General features: G+C 36.5%; 1 protein-coding gene across 3 annotated transcripts in view; it reads right to left on the bottom strand.

Annotated features, from left to right (window-relative positions):
* Positions 1-21,819, bottom strand: part of LAMA2 (laminin subunit alpha 2) — a 336,497-nt gene that overhangs the window by 47,771 nt on the left and 266,907 nt on the right. For all 3 annotated transcript variants that reach the window (XM_068184425.1, XM_068184426.1, XM_068184427.1), the window contains 6 exons: positions 20,290-20,500; positions 18,706-18,822; positions 17,405-17,568; positions 13,895-14,033; positions 8,266-8,368; positions 2,179-2,295 (listed from right to left, as the gene is read on the bottom strand). In XM_068184425.1, coding sequence (XP_068040526.1) covers positions 2,179-2,295; positions 8,266-8,368; positions 13,895-14,033; positions 17,405-17,568; positions 18,706-18,822; positions 20,290-20,500 — 851 coding nt within the window. The remainder of the gene's footprint in view (positions 1-2,178; positions 2,296-8,265; positions 8,369-13,894; positions 14,034-17,404; positions 17,569-18,705; positions 18,823-20,289; positions 20,501-21,819) is intronic.

Here is a 21,819-nt window from a genome sequence, read left to right as displayed (position 1 = left end):
AATTACTAGTAGTCTGAACCTTCTAGACCATCAGAAACCAGACAGAATACAGATTTTCTTCAGAGACTTTTCTTAAGGTGAAACTTCAGTTTATAAAGTGCTCCTTGGAAAAAAATTCATAGCAAAATAGATTGATTTAAAACATTTAAATTTCAAAACCATTCCTTTTATCTTTCACTATTCATTATAATGAAAGTGAGATGTAGCTCCCTGTCCCTTGCTATCACAATGCAATGTAGCTAACACCCAGGACTCTGGGATTTTAATGAGTATTATATTTAAAAAAAAGTCGGTAAGAAATGACAAAGTGCATATGTGAGACACTGAAATGTAGAAAGCTAATAACTCGAGCAATGGTCCATTGTCAAAAGCAGCAGGTTGCTATGCTGAGGTCAGATAACTCCTAAACTAAGGAGAGGAGAAGAGTTTTTGGGTGTGTGGTGATGAAACCTCTGATTTGCATAAGAACAGCCCAGGTGTCTCACCCATCACCAGAGGATACCCAAAACAAAGCAACCTTTGTTTAGCAAGGAGATTTTTTTTTTTTTTTTTTGAGCCAGATTAGGAAAAAGGTCGATAAGAAGCAAATCCTGTAGAACTGGGCTAATGCTTTTTATCCCTTCAATATCCTCCCTTACACCACCACTGGGGGCATGTATCCAGATTTTCACACACATGCCTGAAGGTGCCTTCTGAGAAGATGTCACTGGCCCAACTACACCAGTGGGAGTAACAGGAGCCATGTCCTAGAAGGGGTCATAAACCACCAAAAACCCCAGACTCATTTCTGGGGCCTTCCACCAAAGGACAGCATATGAGCCACAGTGTTGCATCAAACAGTGTAAAACCACCCTCTAGGGGAGGTACCTGGGACTTCCTCCCTGAACCTGAAGGTACATTAACCCACTGAACTTAATGTTGTGTGGGGTTTCCCCCACCCTGGAGGGATCAGGACTGTGACCATCACTTCGACCAAGGGACATAAAAATTGCAACAACCAAGTCTTTTTGATGGATCCATATGTGGATCTCTTCTCTTCTCTTCTCTTCTCTTCTCTTCTCTTCTCTTCTCTTCTCTTCTCTTCTCTTCTCTTCTCTTCTCTTCTCTTCTCTTCTCTTCTCTTCTCTTCTCTTCTCTTCTCTTCTCTTCTCTTCTCTTCTCTTCTCTTCTCTTCTCTTCTCCTCTCCTCTCCTCTCCTCTCCTCTCCTCTCCTCTCCTCTCCTCTCCTCTCCTCTCCTCTCCTCTCCTCTCCTCTCCTCTCCTCTCCTCTCCTCTCCTCTCCTCTCCTCTCCTCTCCTCTCCTCTCCTCTCCTCTCCTCTCCTCTCCTCTCCTCTCCTCTCCCCTTCCCTTCCCTTCCCTTTCCCCTTCCCTCTTCTCATTTTTATACTTTTTATATTGTCAGATTTCTATAGTTAGTACCCAAAATGGCTACATACCTCCTTTCTACTGCAACCAAATTTTTTGAAAAATAACCTGCCATATTTATATGTATATATACATGTACATATACATCTACCTATCTATCTATGTACACTGATCATTCAGTGTCATTTCACTCTAATCCACCCAAGGGATCTATTAATAAGAACCTCAGTCACCCTTGCCTTCAGGGTGGGTCACAAGAGCACAGTACTTCAGAGTCCATTGAGGAAAACCTGTTCCAGTTCTAAGCAATTTACAGGCTAAAAAAGATGTACAACATCAAACAGTGGCTGGAAATGTTGAAAGGGGGGTAGAAACGTAAGACAAAACCCAGCCAATTTCACCCTGCTTTTTCTGTAAAGTCAGTAAGACTTCTTCTTGGGTTAAATTACACTGGTGAAATTATAGTGTTTCATTAAAGATTAACTTCAAAAAGACTTTTCACATATAAACAGAAGACTATTTGTCTCAGAGTGTATAATAATTTCTGATATCATAATTATTTTCTTTGAGCAACCTTCTGCAAACTGCAGAAGCATGGTACCTTTTACCATCCCAAAATTCTAACTGATACTATGTAAATATTTTCAATTCAATTTTCTCTCTCACATTGCTCATCTTTGTCTTGTAACAGCCAGTGGTCAAAGTAGAACTGGTGTGACACAGGCAAAAATCGATGAGACAAATGTTAAATGATGGAAAAACAAACAAAAGAGCACGACTGAATCAAATGTTGTGACACTTTTCTAACTTACCGTTAGGAATAGCTGACAGCTTTCCTAAGGTTTCATTCAAAGCTCTCAAGAGAATGGAATTCTTCTCATCAGCATCTTTCAGCTTGTTCTGTGTGCTGTCCAGATTATCATCCTTTTCTATAAAAAATGCATATGATACAGATGCTTTAACTCTTTATTTTCACTATTCTTTCTTTGCACATCATTTAAAATACATAATAACAAGCAATTCATTTTTCATTAAGATATCGAATTGTGTAAGTAAGGAAGTCCAGTAGAACTTGTGGGGTTCACTGATCATCTTCTCCAGTTTCTTTAAGTTCCCTACTTCCATAGTATCTAAATCCATGAGTTCCTTGAACTGTTGTTGTATATATTTAATATGGGTTTTTCAAAGGTGTGCGGGGGAAAGAATTTATGATGTTATGATTTAGGCAAATTCACACAATGACCCACTGATAGATTCAACAGCTGTGATGTTAGTCATAGTTTTGATTCCTAGATTAAGCTACTGTCTTCTTAAGGTAGTTGCCTGAGCTGAATGAGTTGAATGTGGTGCGAAAGAACCAAGACTCATTAGGCCAGCTTGCTCTTGCACTTAGAGTGGCCAGAGCCTAGTTCTCCTGGATTTTGTCAAAGGTGTTGACATAACCTCCAAGGAAATATACAAGATTACTAATTGTCAATATGAGATGAATACAGTAACGACAGGTTATGATGAAATAAGCATTCTAAATTCTTCAGGAAATCATCCACCTAGTAAAAAAACATTCATAGTTAAGAACTGGTTCAAATCAAAGGACCAGTACAAATCAATGGCACAGGTGTGTCATATTTAGTACATCACATTTGAAACTGATGTCTTCATTTACAAGCAAGTTTTTTCAGCATTTTTTTATTTTTCAGGATTTTTTTTTTTCAGCATTTATTTTTTTTATTTTTCAGCATTTACTTTGAATAAAAATAATGCAGGATCTTTTGAACCGTACCCAGCAGAGCAATGCAAGAATCTCAAAACTGAGATCCCAGTTAAGCTTTATGGCTATTGAAACAGACATTATACCAAAATTCAGAAGTAAAGTTTGACAGAAAAAAATGTAGTTACTGATTTAACTACTATTGTAGTAGACATTTTTCATTATTTCATCACTGAGCTTGGCAGCTGGAAGAGAAGAATAATTTGTAGAAAAGAAGTTCAGGATGACAAGCTATGACTGTGACCTTCAGGTATGTGACAGGCTATTGAGAATAAACACCTATGTGGTTCATATTCCACAAATTCTAAAAAAAAAGTATGGTTTCTTGAAATTAGATGTGCAAGAAGCAATTTGTAAGGAGAAAAATCAAACAAAATTCATATTGCCTACAAGAAATTATTAATTAAATTTTCCAAGGCTATAGCAAGGCTGAAACAGCACATGGAATTTAAATGAGAAGTATACTTTTGTTGTTAGACCTTTTGAAATGTCATTGAGGAAGAAATCTGTTTGCTTTATTTAAATTAGAGCAACACACCAGACTGCAGGAGTGCCTGGAGATAAGCCTTCACTCCTGCAAAATGTTCTGCAGAAGAACAGGACATTTGTGTGAACTGTGAGAGGCACAGTTAACACAAGAATAGAGTTTGGAAGAATTGCATATATTATATGATCACTCTTCTCCTTAAAAACAGCTTTATTTTTAAATGATAGGTTATGTCCCCACTGCTGAAGGAGGCTACTGGTAATGTGATATTTTTAAACCGGGATGAATTAATGAGATTCTCATCTTGTATGCTTTGAGATTTTATCTGAGTTCTTTCCTATTAAGTAATAATACAAAAAAACCTGCTTTAATTTCCAAAATTTAATTATGAAATTATGGTCTGGCTGATAATATCTTAGTGTTTCTAGTGGAATGTTAGTGTTTATCAAGTGTGTCAATATTTCTGAGAAGTTTGACTCATTTATAGTGGTGGTGTTCTAACTTTATAACATACTTTTAAATAATCTCCTTTTCTCCTCTCTACTCTGCCTATCCAGTGTGCTAATTATCCCCTGATTATATTTCTGAAGAATCACGTTGCCAGATTTATGTTTTCAGCTTTGTAACCATAGCAGCAAACTGTTTTCTACAGAATTTAACAAGGGAAGTTTCCCTAGAAATTCTGAAATTTAATATTTTCTACCTGTTTAATATTTTTTCTTTTAATTCCTCAAATACAGTTTTACTGTGGGTGGGTTTTTTTTAGTTACAATAATAAAGCCATAAATAAGTGTTCCTAGCGAGGCTCTTACACAACAAGAAGTGGAGAGATACTATGTCCTGTGTCAGCTTTTCAAGGAAATAGTTTTCACAGAGATATTAAGTTTTATTTTGAAGCAACTTTTTATCTTTTAATCCAGATGGCATCTTCACTAAGCACTGGACTAATCTCTTGCACAGGTCACAAACTGAACTGACTTCATGTCAGCTTTTCCACATCCTTTAATTATTAGCATTTATGAAAAAAGCTGTAGATTTGAAGGCCTAAGATCCTCCAGTAGAGTGCTGAAGTTTGTCAAAATACAGGCAGCTACAATCTAAGTTTTTCCAAACTATAGAGCCTATCTGACTTGGAAGAGGTTAGTAGGTCTGCACTGAAAGATGCCAGGCACTGTCAACTCTCATTGAAGTGTAGGTTGAGCAGTATAATGAGAAATTTATCTCAATCCTGTTTTCACTTAATCAGCTCTGCACAGAGATGGCACGAGATGGCAATAAATGCACTGTTTGTCATTCAAATCAGCAAAACTAGTCATGCATTGCTGAAACTAAACCCTAAAGAGTAAGAGGGAACCTGAAGGACTTTGCATGTATTGGCTTTTGCATTTGCTGGCTTGGTTAACATGAACAAAGATTTTCAATTTCTGTTTATATTAAACAGAGCATTACAGGATAAAGCATGACCCCTTATTCCTCTGCATGAATGGAGTCAAATGAAAACAAACAATGCTGTGCACATATATTTCATCCTAAGATGAACTCAGCAATTTAGTTACTTACTGTTTATTCAGAGTCATTTACAAGAGACACACAGTTTTACAAGTCTCTGCAGATCACATAAATACGTGACACTGGTTAATTGCTGATGATGTGCCACCATCATGGTGGAACAAACATATACAGGAACATAGTGAAAAAGGCCATTTTTGACAGTATGGATAAATGCAGTTTTTTCCACATGAAACTGTCCAAGGAAACATCAATAAGGCTATGCTACCAAATTCATGTATCCCAAAACCAGACTAAAGTTGGAAATCTACCAAGGAGCAAAAAATGCATCTGTTTTTATTGACTGGAGACTGCAGAAATTAACTGTTACACACATCCCTTTCTGTTATCTTTGTGTTACTTCTTCCAAATAGCATTCCTGCTCCCCACAGTCTCATCCTATAAAGAGGAACATGGGTCAGAAGCTGATTCTTTTTTTTTCCTAAACCAAGCAAGACTAAGAAACTGGCATTTATGAATAAACAGAAGAAAGAGATGTAACTACAGAAATGCAGCTAATTAAGTTTAACTTTTTAAAAGGAGTACCTTCAGCACTGACTGCCATAATCTGGTGAATGCAATATGCCAGGTCAGCAGAAAGACAACACAGAGGAGAATATACAAACAAGGGATCTATCAGCTGGATATGCTGCCTATCAGCTGGAAAATGTTATAGTTAAAAATATTCACGTGTTGTCTGACAAGACACGTCCCCCTCAAGTTGTCAATTCTTAAGCAAAAGAAATTACATTAGCAGAATTTCAGTAGCCACCTGACAGCCGTCTCTAGCTGAAGAGGAGTTTATTTATCTTATTTTCACTTTTCATTGATCAGCAGCATTTATACACTGGTAGCCCAAATTTCAAAATTCTTTCATAGCCACAGTACTACATGCAGATTTTGCTTCTCACACCAGGGTTATTCTTTCTAACTCCTAACCCCACAGAGAGAGAAATGACTAAATCTCCATTTTAATAGCTTCTGTCACAAGCTCTGCTTTGTAAGGACTGTTTCAGCAGTCTTTGGTGGTAATATAAAACATTTTCATGATTAAAAGCCATTTTATAACTCAGGTAATTGGCCACAAATCAGGGGAATGTCATAATGTAGGAAGAAAACACTCCCATCTCTATCACGGCCCAGGCTGAATTTTTGGAGGGTATATTAGTTGAGTGGCTTATGGGTCTTCATTACTTAAACTAATGTACTTCCTGTAGTGCAGACAGAGAAATTTTAAGCTAGTGATTAGTTCTGTCTACCAGATCTTTATAGAGTACCCATTAGCCATCCTGCACTTCCAGCTGAGACTCTGAAAGGGTGGCTTTATAAGGATTCTAAGGGAATATCTTTCTATTAGTTTGACACTGAACTCTCAATTTCTCTCATGGGAAAATCAAGACATCCAGAAGGGATTATGTTCATAATACTAATAACATATGTTCTATGTTATTCACAATACTAGTAATATCACCACTTTGGTGCAAAAGCAGAGTGAGGAATAGAAGTCTGTCATTACATTTTTTTCTTACACATCTGCATTCAGGGCACAATGTTAACTGATCTCCATGGGTCTAGCTGTGGAGCATGGACATGTTTTATTAGATGTAAAAAGGCATACTGTTCAAGTTCAGAATGTTTGTCTTTATGAAGCACTTTAAGATGTATTGGGAAGCATTAAAAAAGCTCCATCTCATTACCCTTCAGTTTGGGGCAAAAACTTAGACAAAGATCCAATATGCACATTTTAAGTATTGCTGCCTTCTTGCATTAAGTTTGCTTTATGAATCTTTAGGCTGTTTGGACATTTTCTTCTGAATTATGAAACCATTATCAACTTAAATTTTCACTGGTACAATGGGAAAATAACTTTTTTCAACATTCTCAGCAGTAATCATTGTATTATATCTTGTCTCAGGGTTAAATTGAACAGTTGTGTGGACATACAGAATTCATGTCCATCCTTGTAGACACCATTTGAATTTGTCCTTGAAAACAGGGCACTGTGCTTTACTCCACTACACATGCCTGGGGGGCACAGAGAGCTGTGGACTCCACTCTGAGGTGCTGAGTCTGCTCACTGGAGTGCTGTGGCAGGGGAGAGGCAGCACAGCTATTTTAGCATCTCTTATACACCAGCCATGGCAAGCTACAGCAGTTTGTATTCCAGAAAGAATCACTATTTTTTTTCCCCTTCAGCCATGCTACTGAAATTGCACATTGGCCTCTTTCAATAGTCTTGTGATTTTCTATTACATATTTCCTGAAATATGTTCCTCCAGCCCTAAATCTGTACTGAATCTGGAAGTAGAGAGTTGCAATAAAGAAGACCCTAAATATACACCCAAGATTTACTAGTGACTCAGACACATTTCTTTCCCTCAGTTCAGCTACAAGAAAATAGTCATGCTTTTCACTTTCAAACAGTGTATAACAATGAAATGCAATTAATGACTTTATGAAACATTATACTTTATGACCTTAATAAACACTGTGTTTACTTGTTACCTAGTTCTGCAGTTGGAAATCATAGAGCTGCCAAAACGAAATCAAAGTACAGTAATAGCCAAAAGATGACTAAGGTGTATGGATCACCTCCTTTATGCGGTAGGTTCTTCTTAATGTATTTCCCAGGAGGCAAAAGAGAATTTTGTATGTAAAAACATGGAAGACAGGGATCTATTATGAATATCTGTCTTGATTCTAATAAGAAACAAGTTTCTTCTTAGTTTCTTAGTTTAACGAAGCTAGCAGGATGGGGAAGATTCATGCCTCATCTCTGTGACAAATTTAAAACTCAGCCTTGAATATTTACTGTGTGCAATTTTTCTTGCCCTTATTGTATTTAGCAAGACAAGACCTAAATTCCCTCCTCCTCAGCCCTCTTGTCCAAGAAAAGGAAAGAGGGGACAGGAATTCCTGTATAATGCCTGGACACAAAACAGGAGAATCTTCTTCATTGATACACTGTCCAATTTCAAGTCAGGTAATGAATTCTAATTTTTTCCTATACTGATTCTTCATACCAGAAGCATAGCAGTCTCACAACATTTTTTACCCCTCTATTTAGTGGGTCTGAATGCCATATACTGCACATACCTTTAACATCGCTTTCTAACATCTTGGCTTCGTTAAGGACCCTGAAGCTTTTCTTAAGAGAGCTCTTGGCGCCATCCTTCAGTGATCCTTGAGGACCAGATGTCTGTAGACAGAGAAAAACAAAGTGTCAAACAGATAGGAAAGTCTGAGGTCATAAAAGACATGTGATCATGATCTAAGTGAACAGTCATCTACATTTTATGTGCACATCAATGGGCTCTGAATTACATCCCATAGCCATAATATTAGTCTAAGAGAACAAAAAAAAAATCTAAAATTTTCTAAGAAATATTTTTAATGGAATGTCAGATCCTCTTTGTAATATGAGAGATTACTTCAATAAAGAGAGACAATGTTTACAGTATTAAAGAAACAGAAACAGATTTGACTCTAAGAGCAAAACTGTCCAAAACCAACAAAAAAACCCCATATTTTAACTTAAATATGTATTTATCCTTCCAGCTATGGACAGAACACCATGAAATACAGTACTTCTCTCTAACTGCAGCTACAGAAACTCTAGAGGCCAGACTGGATCTGATGACTCTAATAATGTCAACTGAGATTCATCTGTGGTTAAATTAAAGAATTGTAATTGCTAGGTGAGTAAAGAAATAAGAAATAGAGTTTTAAAAGAAGGGCAAACTGCAGTTAATCTGAAAGAATTTTATTACTAAGTAACCATCCTTCATCATATCATGCTACTTAAAGATCTCCTGGAAAATATCCATCTCTACCTTCAGTGCAGAGACTGATCAATAGATGGAATGATTTTTCTAAATTAGATTAGTGTTTTCAGTCAGTAGGAAATGCTCCAGGTTCTGAACCACTTACTGTTCAGTTTGTAAGACTGAACTCAGGTCACACATCATACTGAATACATTTTTTTGAGAATACTCCTGACAGCCAGATAACATTCTATATTAGTCATGGGTCATAGCCTAGTAACTGGTATGTAATTAAGCAGCAGCCAGTTTTCATTTTCCAGGGCAGATACATATACTCAAAAATTAACTGTGTGTCAATTAAATGACACAATTATTATTGCTATTCATTATTTTTATAATGAGCAAGCCCAGAAGTGACATTTCACATATTGCTGAAGCTCTGATGTTTTTCAACAACACTGTAAGAAACATATAGTGAACTTGCTGTTTCTCCTTCTTTTAAAAATCTTAGCGAATGCTTTGGATACTTTCGAAATTCAGGACCAAGATTTTTTTATGGGCTATCTCATGGTATATATGTTGCCATGTCACAGGGATATAGCTATTAAAGAATTCCCTGTATTTAGATGGGATGTAAATATAAGCTTTTATGTGATTTTAAAAACTAAGGCACACATCACTGCCATTTTCTAAGCTCACCTGAAATATTAAGCTGTGTACAATTTCCTTTCAACAACAAAAACATATGCATTCAAAAGATAAAAAAAAAGTTTCTTATAGATTTTCTCTACTACATAATAACAAGCAGCACTGGTAACAGAAAAATATTAAAAAAAAAAAAAAAAAACAGGACAAAAACCCAAAACTACCCAGTGAAGCAAAAGACTGCTCCTGAAGGAAGAACTTTTGGCCAGATTTTGTGACAGATGCACCTGTCAAATCAGATAATACTTTAAAATTTCTTTTCCTGCTAGAAACAGAACCCAGGGTAACTCTGTGACCATAGACTTAAAAAATAATGATTGTTGTTGTTGTTGTTATTATTATTATTATTACTACATAACTAGGCATGGCTGACTGGCTGTTGAAGCAGCTTATAGTGAAGTTGGAAGGCCAGATTTACAATGCAATACCAAGAAGTTAATGAAATCAGGGACAATGATTGGGCAAGTACTGACAATTAGTCAGAAACAGATTTCAGCATAAAGTTACGACTAGAAGAGCCCTTTCAGAGAGAAATAAACTTGTACTTATTAAAAGCCTTATATTTTATTTTTTAAAAACAATCTTGAAAATGAGGATTAATTAAGGCATCTGATAGAAGATGTACTTTTTTACTAGTTTTTCATGTGGTTCATGAGATGTCAAGTTATGAAGCAGTCAGTAATTAAAACCCAAACATTTTATGCCTTTGTGTAAGGTGAGTCTGTACGCATGTGGCAAGCCTGGGTCGTGGTGAACCATTTTATAATTTAGCAGGATTTACAGCCAACAGACTTTGACATTGTTTACTAAATTAGGACAAATACTGTTAAAAAAAAAAGATAATAAAAAAGGAAAAAAAGGAAAAAATAAACAATTGTGATTCAAAATAAATTTGAAATTTGCAGGGTCTCTAGAATTTAATTTGTTCTAATTCTGTCTCTTCCAAAATGTCAATAATCTGCAGATAGTACCTTCCTCTCCCTATGCCTTTCTTCATGGCCCCTACCCTCCCCATGCAAAGCCTGTGCAGTTTGAATCTCTGCTTCATCTTCTGGCAGAAGTGGGACCATATTATGTAACCAAACAGTGCTGTCTCAGTCATGGTTTAGAGGCATAAACACACTGGGATGGTGTTGAGGATCACGTGAACTTACACAGGTACAAGGTTTTAGCCTCAGTGCTAATTCAAATCAGTGAAAAATAATTCTGCCTTGTTCTTAATTTTTTTTTCTTTTCACATACACTTATATTGTGAAGTTTTCTCTTATGCAAGAGATAGGGCTACTATTTCTACCAGTCCTGAAGATGGATACCAAAAATGATTTGATCCTCAGGGCATCCTCACAAGGATGTCGAGGCAGCTTTATGTTAGGAAATCTAGACATCCAACAGAACTTTGTACCACCTACAAAGAAAGTCAAAATCAAAGAAGAAAGCAGGACCCTAAACACTCAGTGTATCCCCTGTGCTTCCTACAGTCCCCAGCCTGTAAGTCCTTTCTAAAAAGCCTAAGAATAATCCACTTTTTTAATATATAGTGTACAACTATTATTCTGGTCAATGAAATATGACCACAGTATGTAAACCTAACTCCTATCAGTTACTACCTAAGTAATGGGATGCTGAAACTGACAGAATGCTAAAGATTTCTCATTTCTGATGAATTTATTTTGCTTTCAAAGGGGAGAGCAAATCCATCATAAAAACCTCAGGAGGAATTTTTCTGTCATATTTTTAATACATTTTTTCCAGTCATTTATCAGGCATCCCATAATCACAATGGCTTTTGAGCATCTTTTCATTCATGCTTTAACAACATTAGATTAATTTGAAAATTAACTCATTTTCCCATTACAAACCAAAACCCAAAAAAACCCTTGAGATATCACTAAGGTTCTTGTAAATAATTTGATCCAGTGATATACAGGATAGAACCTAAAACCAAAGCCTGTCCCTACCATCTCTGGTTCGAACACCAGCTCGTTGCTGTTGGGAAACCTTATCCCTCTGCCCCAACATTATTCCTGGTGAATATGAAAGGTGAGGATCAGGGATGCATAGTGAGCTACAGCACTTTTATCCATTATCTGTTCACAGCTGGAACTTGGAGTCTTTTACAGAAGACAGGCATCCACAACAGCTCTCATACAGAAGAGAACGTGGCTCCATCTTTCAAAAGGAGGGGAAAGACATGACCTCCATCATGCCACAGGGTCCCCAGAGCAACTTCTCAAAAAGTTGGCAACACAGTTTCTAGGGGCTTATGCTGCCTTCTAGGAGCAAATTTACCAGTGCTGCTTTCTAGGAGACTTTTTGAGCCATTCTGCTCCAGACAGCCCTGACTGAGGGTACATTCCTGGTCTTGTGCTGAAGCTCAGCTAAAAGCTCCTTGGAACCTCCAGAAAGTGGGACCCTGATTTACCTGGTTACCAGTTAAATTTCTCACCTAGACTGAGCAAACATTCAACAATCTTTAAATACAAACAAGGAAATAGAATAAAGATGTGATGACTGTAGTTTACAACTGACATATTTTTAAAATCTGGCTCAAAACCCTGAAACAATCATTTAAAAAATCACAGCTAAATCTATTGCTCTGCAACAATTTGATGGCAAGCCACCAATGACCTCCATATCAAGTCAATTACATTTAAAAGGCATCAGCTGCCTCAATTTTCTTCCTCATCAACTAGATCCCCATTTCATATATACTGCACATAAAGAAAACAAAACAAGCTCCTTTTAATGAATACATGCAAAGGAGATGCTGAAAACACCACCTTAATATTTTCATCTCTTTCCTTGCTTCTCACTTGCTTCTATTTATATCATATTGTCCATCTTGACCTTCATCACTTAAATTATCAATCCAACTTTCTCTCTATGCTATAATCATCTAGTTATATATACACTTTTGTCACCATCCTGTAATTGCTAGCTTTGTTTTGTTATTGCTCTATGTGTCCTTTTTTTCCCCTTTTCAATCCCTGAAACAGCTGCCTGTCTCAGTCATCAAAGGAGAAAAAGCACATATTAAATCTTAATGAGAAGGAAAAAGCAAAAAGGGCCTGGCCCTTATTTACTTCTGTGGTGTAATTAGGCATTCTGCTGAAAAAAAGAACTATTTAGGGAGAACTAGCACATACTAGTATGTGAGGTGATTTTTTTTATCAAGAGAGAAATACAGTAGTTAGTGTTATTTGAAAAAACACTGAAAATGTAAACAGCCTACAAATATTAAAATCTTTGTGCAGTGGCCAGTTCACTTTATCCCTCTAATGAATACAGACCTTCACAGCATGTGATTGATTTTGCTATTCTTACAATCCATTTGACTGAAGTAGCTCTCTGTAAGCTACCTTTATTCATGCACAAGTGCTGTAACTACAAGTAGTTTCTGCTCATCTACATGTTTCTATATCAAATATAAATTCTGGGAATCTCATATGATACTGTCACTGCCTCACATTCCTGTATACAGGTGAAGTGCATGTCTGTTGGTCTCTGACCGACTCCCACAAATTAGCCATTAACTCCTTTGATATCTGACCTAAAAGATAATTTTACATTAATGTTTTCTGCTCACAGTATATGCATCAAGGAGCCAAGATCCTCATTGTGACCCAGAGTGGAGAGCTGAACTTACCTTACAATCCTATTTTTAAAAGTTCTCTTCATTTTCTCTGGAAATTTACATGTTCTACCTCATAGTGAGAATGGATTTCTCTACAAAAACTGGTAGATGTCACAAAGTGAATAAAAGTTTCCACTCCCCTCCTACAATTCACTGTTTCAAGAATTCTGGCCAGATGCATGCAGTCCATCTGATGTGCAGAGAAGTGTCTCCAAGCCTTTCCAGGGAACTAAGCTGAAGAGTTAATTAAGGTACAGAGTTCTTTATATTTAATGAATGTATTACCCACATCTAAACTAGCACTATTGAATAGCAAATGGCCTATACTCCTGACTCAAAGCTGTTGGCTTGAGCCACACACAGGAACCAAAAGGTGGAAGACAGAAGGAGGAAGGATAGTAAATAAAACGGGTAAGAAAAGTAAGGATCATGAGTTAGGAACAAATAGGGACTGTCTGAAGGTACACATAGCTCTAACAGAGGCATAGCTTTCTGATCACAAAAACAAGAATGTTTCATGGCAAAGGTCTTCACATAAAGTTTTAAGATGGCAAAACATTGATGGCAAAATTTTGATTCCACAAAAAATCTAAACTTTCTTCTCAATTTACTTTTTCCTTACCTCTTGCATAGCTTCATTTGCAAGAGCCTTGGCTTCCTTGGCAACTCTTTCAGCTTCGTCTGTGTAATCCTTGATGTTAGTATAAGCATTGAAAGCACGTGTGGCATTGAAAGAGAGGTTTTTTGCTTCAATAAGGATTCTGTTGGGATGAGGAAAGTAAACACACCATTAAACCTGCTGCCAGAGCTCAACAGAACAGAGTATCCTACATTTTGAAACACAACAGCCTGTATTTCTAAGGCTATTTCTAAGGTGTTTAGAGAGCAATGCTGCATTTGAGATTTCAGGAGATCTGGCATCATGTGTTTAATGGAATTCATATTTCACCTGGGCAGAAAGACATAAAGAACAATGTTTGCTAAAAGAGGAAGTTCTGTGAGATAAAAATAGATCAGACACTGAGAAAAGATAGCACGGTGCTTAATGCTCTAATACAAGTAACATATTCATCATGTGGGTTTTTAGGCTATGTGCTGAGCCAGGCAACTTCAGGAAACTTGCACTGTATGAACATGAAGGATCATCACTGACATATTTTAAAGTAGAATCTCTGAAAAATTTATTTCTTTGTCTGACTGTCAAGCACAGAATTGCTTGTTTTGAAGGAGATCTCACAGTCTAAACCAAATCCTAAATATTAATTTTGCTGACCAAAATGAAAAACATAGGCAGTAATGCTTCATATTGAATGTGATGTTCAATTTATATGAAATACTCCATTCTGATAGCTATAAATAGATTAAATTCAGTTAGTATTTGCTGGTGCAGAGACAGCATTCAGCTAGCCTCCTTCCTAGGGGAATTTCTAGTCAGCATGCTGGGGAAAGAACTTTTCTTGCACTCTTTCTGTATGATATATTAAATGTTTTCTACAAAGAATTGCTGCGCCTACAGAATGAATTTGAGACAACTATCTCAGTAGTCATTATGACCAATGCCTATGTTGATTTTACTGAATAAAGTGTAAATGGGCTAAAATCCCCACTTGAACTAGATAAGAATGGATCTGAACTTGGATTTCTGCCTCTCTGGGAAATTCTCTAACCATGCAGGTGTATAGCAATATGAAAGAGATAGAGACTACTCCTGTTGGACCTGTTCCAGCTTGTTTAAACTAGTCATTGAGACAGTGTGTGTGGAAGAAAGGAAAATTCATCCCAGTATGTTCTCTGGAGAACTGTGACACCTGGGCTCTGATCCTTGCATCATTTACATATGGATTTCTACAAAATGCCACAGAGAAGACAAAGTGGACAGATGGTGTAGTCCCTGGACTCAACATGAGGGAGAGAGATTCCCTTTAGGTTACTGCATGACTGACCTGCCTCCGCATCACCCTTGGAAAAGCGTATCCCTTTCCTCGACTATGGCTGGAGATCACTAGGCTACTCTAAGTTTCTGTGGTGCTCTGTTAGACAAATGTGGAGCCCAGAACAACTACTTAGCAAGTAGCTCAAGAACTGCTTAAAAACATGGTTCAAATCCTTTCTGGTTAGGAAAAACCTAAACAGAATTTGCCAAATATCAATGGTGTTTACTCACGAGCAGGCAATTAGCCACAACGGAGAAGCCTATGCTAATGCTTCTTTGTACACAGCAGAAATAACATTTTTTTTCTAGGTTAAGTTCATGAATGGTTCCATGTTCTAACACTCAAGAGAACATCCTCATTGTCAATCAATAGATTATTTGAATCCTTAGAGGGTGACTGGAGAGGCAGGGCTCTCCCTCTATTTCTCCTGTAAGAAGAAACAGTAATCTATACCAAATTCAGTATTGTCTGACAGACACTCAAGTGCCAGTTGTGAATATAGATACACTTTTTAATTCCTCAAACTGATAGAGACTGTATATGGCTGTAAAGTATAACTATTTATTGTCAGTGCATGAAGTAAACAGCTTTATCCTGATTAAACAGCAACACATGATTTCTTTGTCATTTGAAGATATATATCTATCTGACCAAATCAGAAATTTTAACTTTGAACACTCTGCTTTCGGACATAATTTTTAATGTCCTTGATTCTGTAGAGTTTATTCTCTTTTTTGAGAAACTGAGGTTGACATCTGGATCAGACATAGGTATGCATGGTGCTGTTATAACATCTTAAACACTACCCTAAGCTCCTTAAAGGCCAAACTGTCACCTACATTAAGACAGAAGCACATACAAACACCCATAAAAAGGTCTCTTTGAATAGTTAAAAAGTTGTATCTCAAAGCATGTCTTGCCAATGTTTGACTAGGAGGCACCATCTTTTTTGCTTACATTTTCTCTCTTAGTGCCTTCATGACAGCCTTCCACGTATTCAGATATTTATGCGTGGATGGGTGTGACACTAAAGTCATTCCTTTTCAAATTCATTTTTACCCAGGAAACCACAGCTATCATTATTTTACACATACCTTAAAACATGTATTACACTGGGTATCTAGAGTAGTGTAACTACACTGTAAATGAAGCCAGTAATTTTGCAAGTATCAGAGCTAATTTCCTGTCTTTTCCTCAAAATTACAGATGCTGGTAAGAAAAAAATTGTGTTAAGCATCTGTTCACGAGTCTTTGGGATATTCAAGTCTTCAGGTAAATCTAAAACATATAAGCAGCAAAAAAGTAGCATATTGTTGATGTTTAAAAAAAAAAATTCATGCAGTGCTTCTATAAAATAATGGAACTCTGAAGTTATGCTGGGGGCAGGTCCAACAGGCATAATATCCATGGTCTATTTCTGAGTATTACTATTGCAAATTACACTTACTATTTATGGCTTGCTTTCTTAACTGCATGGAATGCAATAAAACAAAAGACATCCCTCTCTTTTCCCCTAAAAATTCCAAAAAGCCAACAAACCCTTGTTTTATCTTCTTTCCAGGAAACTATTTTTATGATGAGTTATATAGTATCATTCTTCTGAAAGAGCTGTGGTCAAATAAATGAAGGGCATTGCAATTCTCATATTTAGGACTGTTACAGGAGTAAACAGAAATTGAAGTTTCTGGTTTTGGGTTTAAGCATTTTGGTCCTACTTTCTTGGGAGACAGTTTTGAAACTGGTAGAGGAATTACTGTCCATCACTAAGGGGAACATCTGACAGTAAACAATTTAGCATCACAATAATAGTCTCCTACCAAAATGGTCATCTTAAAAAGGAAAATACTACTTGTTTTTAACAGATACACATGAAAATGTGTAGTGAGCTCTTTAAGAAGAATTTATATTTTTTTTCACAACATAGCAGTAAGCATATGATAAGTTAAACTGTGTTATCAGTGCATCTGAGGGCACTGTTTGCTGTCCATGCAGCCTATAAGAATCGCAAGATGTAGGAAAGTGTTTACAAGAGATACATAAATTGACTAACACAATAGTTGCATACTTGTACACATCACTGGTTATTTGTATACCCCCAGTCACAGATGTCAAAGAAGAAGAATGCCCTTCAACTTCTGCGAAGCAATTTTGCAAACCTGCCTTAAGATTTTAGCATTACCAGTGAATGTCTGCCTTACCCATCCAGCACTGCAGATGATTCATTCAGCTGACCCGCATGGTTCTCAGCTTGTAACACCTTTTCTGGAAGCATCCTGTCACGAATTTCTTGTGATAAGTCATCTATTTTATCTTTCAGCTGATCAGACATTGGCTGTATCTTATTTGCAACACCTTCCACATACTGAAAATGGCAAAAGAAAAGCCTTTAAATTTCTGATTGCAAGCATTCTGTAGCCTTATCTATATACAAGGGTGTTTCTTCTTTACTTGTGAGCTATTATCTCAACTTACCCATGCATTAAAATTTCAGGGAGCTAGTATAGAAAGAATGACAGGAATGGCTGGACCGGAAAGCAGAGAGGAGATAAACAATATTCCAAGAGCTACTTGTCTCTCTTGAGCTTAGCAGAAGCTTTTCTTTTACAATTAAGGAATTGTATAGTTTAAAAGCTTATAAACTGTAATTTGGATTTGTTTCCTAAATGTAGATGCATGTATAGCTATATGAAATTGTTGCTCTGTTCCACAGTGATTACTAATAAGTGGCAGAAGTTTCATGTTTCAGGATCCTTTGAGTGGCTACAATGTCTTTGTGCTTGTTAAAGCTTCCCAGTAAGAACCATGCGTTTTGAAGGCTTGCCACTCCTGTTCCAAAAAGCTGCCTCAGTGTGTCTCTTTTTCCATTTCTCCAAAGAGCATTTTTCAAATTATTGCAAGCTGAAATGCATGCTGGAAATTTCTTCAGAACCAATGATACTTCAAGATACCTGTTTTTTTTGTAGCTATGACACTGATCTCAAACTCTGTTGATATAACTTTTAAGGTAGAATTTTCAAAAATATTATGCAAAATGAGAGTTAATCCTCTCCCTAATCTGTCTAGACTTAAAATTGTGGCCACAGACAACAAATTATTTCTGAAGTTTCCTTCTGATATACACACAGTTTTTGTGCAGATAAGTCTATATCTAGATTACAGAGTTGTAGTGAGATGGTGAATGGGTCTGCTACATCTGTAATTCTCGAGATAAAGTTAGTACCACAATCAGAGTACCACATTTATAAATGGCTCAGTCCCTAAAACATTATAAGCTAGTTCATATGTAATCCAATGAATCACTTAAAACTCCAAATCATTAATTTTCATACACCAGACTAGCTTTTCTGCTATACAGCAATGGAAAAAGAATTATCCCAAGTAAAATATTTCAATATTGATAAATACAATGAAAAATTAGGCATTACTTTATTTATCTATTTTGCTTCCATGATGATGTCATGTTGTACTAATTCTCTGGTAAGGATGATAAAATACTCACCTCTACAGCTATGCTGATGTCATTTGCCAGTTCATCAGCTTCATTAAGGACATCATTCCCTTCCTGAAGGGTCTTTTCAACATCTTGTCTGCCACCTTCTACAGCTTGCTTCCTTTTCTATAGGATGAGTTCACACAAAGAAAAAGAAGAGCTGTTTACCAGAACAGTTCAAATGCCAGCACGTCAGTATAAGACTGCATTTTGTCACCATGCCACAATGCCTCTTCTGCAACTCTCCGAGCTCTCAGAGCTGAGGAAGTGACAACAATAAAGCACATGTAAGGTATCTTTCCTTGATCCTCCTATTCCCAGCTGTGTATTGTCCTCCCACGGGGCAGGGTTTTTTATTGCTTTCTAACAGAGGTAATTGGCTGAAGCACTATTGCAAAATAAATCAGAAAGTTATAAATCCTAATCCTTAGCCAGATGTGTAAGTTCCTCATGTTGTAAATCACCTCTGACAATGAAGGAAAAATTTATAAAAATATTCTGCTGCTTTTCTACTTCCATCCACAGGTACTTCATCAACTGCTGAATGCAAAATAAAAGGTTTGGAGTAACCTACAGATTTCTGTTTTTCCAGCTAGTAAAACTACTGCATATTGTGTGGTAAGGATGGACTTCTGAATAAGGAATTGGCAATTTCCTGTGCAAGATCCATTGAGTATCATAGATTAGTTTGATAGGAGTCCATGGCAGCATTGTGGGCAGGACTGCTGGAAAGGCACTCTGCTACAGTGATGCAGAGAATATTTTTAAAACTGAAATAGCAGGCAATTTGTCCAACCTTTATCCATTCACCTTCGGGAAGAAAATGCACAGAACAGAGATCACCTAAATTCATCAGATCCCTGCATTTCCTTAATTCAAACAAGCGCAGAAATCTCTGCTGAGAATGGAGGTCTCAGAACTCTAACCTCATATTGTACTTGAGGTGAAAGCTCACCGAGATACAGAGCTGAAACATTTGTCTTCATTAGGTTGACACTGCTCTTTATGTCTTGTTTAAATGCTTGTTAATGTACAGTATAATATGCTCTTTAAGTCTCTGCAATTTAAATTAAATCACAAGCAGACCCCTTTTCTATGAGAGAGATCATTTATAACCGCTGCTAACTACCAAGGATAGAGTTTGATTTATTACTCTGTAATATCCACACACCCCCTTCAGTCTTCTTCCCAGGGGTTGGAGAGGGAGATGAAAGCGTAAGTTTTCTAGAAGCAAATATATGACAGCAAAGATTTTAACGGAAATCCTATTTAAATATTGAGCACATGCTTTGAATTTTACATGACTATTTATACTGGGACGAATTTAATTTCCCACAGAATAATAAATCCAGTGCACCTTCCACAAAGCAGATGGTATTATTTCAGTAAAGCAGGGGAGTAATTCTACTTTTAAAAGCCAGTGCACTTCCTCATTCTGAGGAACATGTTCCCTTTAAATTACATTAGATATGGATATATTTTTATCATACTTTTTTTTTTTTGCTTTTATTTTTGTTTCAATATTTAATCATGCAAAGGTTCCATCTTTAATCAGAATCAAAGTAATTGAGGATAAAACTTGTCAGCACTCACCTCCAGCATGGTCATATTTTTTTGGTTGATTGCAGATAAATGATTGGCCTCCCAAATTTTACTTGCAGCTTCTTTTAGCAGATCTTGAGCATCAGCAACCTTGCTATGGTAGCTTGCTAGCTTGTCCTGGACCTCATTTTTGAGATCCTCATTTTTCTCACTGGGCTCACCAAATAATTTCTTCACCTTGTCCAAAAGATCTTCTGCATTCCTGAAATACATTGCCACCTATGAAGACACTGAGTTCATATTCCCTACACCAAATAATATGAATAGCCTCAATAATATACAAATGAAATAAAAAAAATTAAGTCTCAAAGAAAATTAAATTAAATTAAGCCTCAAAGTAATTTTCAAGATGACACATGTTTAATAAAGTGTAAGAACAGCTGTTTCTAAGCCCTTTCTTAAGAGAGGTTTTTAAATTCCACTAAGGTCGTATTTATGAAACAGAATATATTCAAATATTCTCCACTGAAGACTATTTTTAAAAAAAAAATTTTTTTTGGTTAATTTCCACTCCTGAGATCTGACTGGCAAACTGAGGTTTTCTGAAACATTTCAACTTGTCTAAAAGATTTCCTTCACTCACATTGATGTGTAATATGACATAAAATAGTTTCCTACCTTGAACTGAGGAGGATTTGTAGATATGCCCAATTTCAAGCTGTCTTGGACCAGACAACTGCTTTAGACTAGACAGTCAAAAATCATAAATGGTTTCTGGTGAAATAAAAAAAAACCCCAAACCTAGATCCTTGGATTTATGACTTCCAGTAATCAAAAAATTTTGCTTATCTAAAATACACCCTGGAATATTTTTAATGGATTTTGCTGACCCCAGTTTTAAGGGACTGGAGAACTGTCACCTGCCTGCCTCAAATCATTTTCACCCAAGGCAACACCACTGTGTTAATCCAATGATATGTCAAGGGCAAGGGGAAACAAAAAAAAGAAGAAAAAAAAGTGGCACTTCAGGCACTTCCAAATGATGCTTTAGAGATAAGAAAAATCCTAAGTAAACAGGAATATTTAGGATAGATAATAACTACGGAAGAAATTTATCATGCTTCCACCTAGGACAGATTAGTTCCATTACTAATCTTCTAAAAATAAAATAAATAAATGCACACCAAAAAGATACAGGGAAGGAGGAAAAGATATGCTGACACTGGACATAATTTAGATGAAGGGTCTGAAGTGGAGCTAAGGGAAGTCAAATTGTTATCTTAGTTTTGGGATTTTCTGAGATGGATTGGAGTTGGTTTTTTTTTTTTTTCCCATCAATTCTGCCTTTGGTTTTGATGAAAAAAATATTCACATATTGAATTCACAACTTCTGAGGATAAAATATTTAATCAAAAACTAAATCTCAGTATTGACACCCTGTCACAGAAGTGTAGAAAGGAATTCAGGATTCCTTTCATACCTCCTCCGTTATTCTTCCGTAAGAAGCTCCTGTCTTACACTTCTGGCAAATTTTGACACCCTTATGACACTGCAGTACTGGAGGAACAGTACAAAACAAAT

The sequence above is a fragment of the Anomalospiza imberbis genome, chromosome 3 (genome assembly GCF_031753505.1).
Source record: "Anomalospiza imberbis isolate Cuckoo-Finch-1a 21T00152 chromosome 3, ASM3175350v1, whole genome shotgun sequence".
NCBI lineage: Eukaryota > Metazoa > Chordata > Aves > Passeriformes > Viduidae > Anomalospiza > Anomalospiza imberbis.
This window is presented reverse-complemented; position numbering and strand designations above follow the sequence as displayed.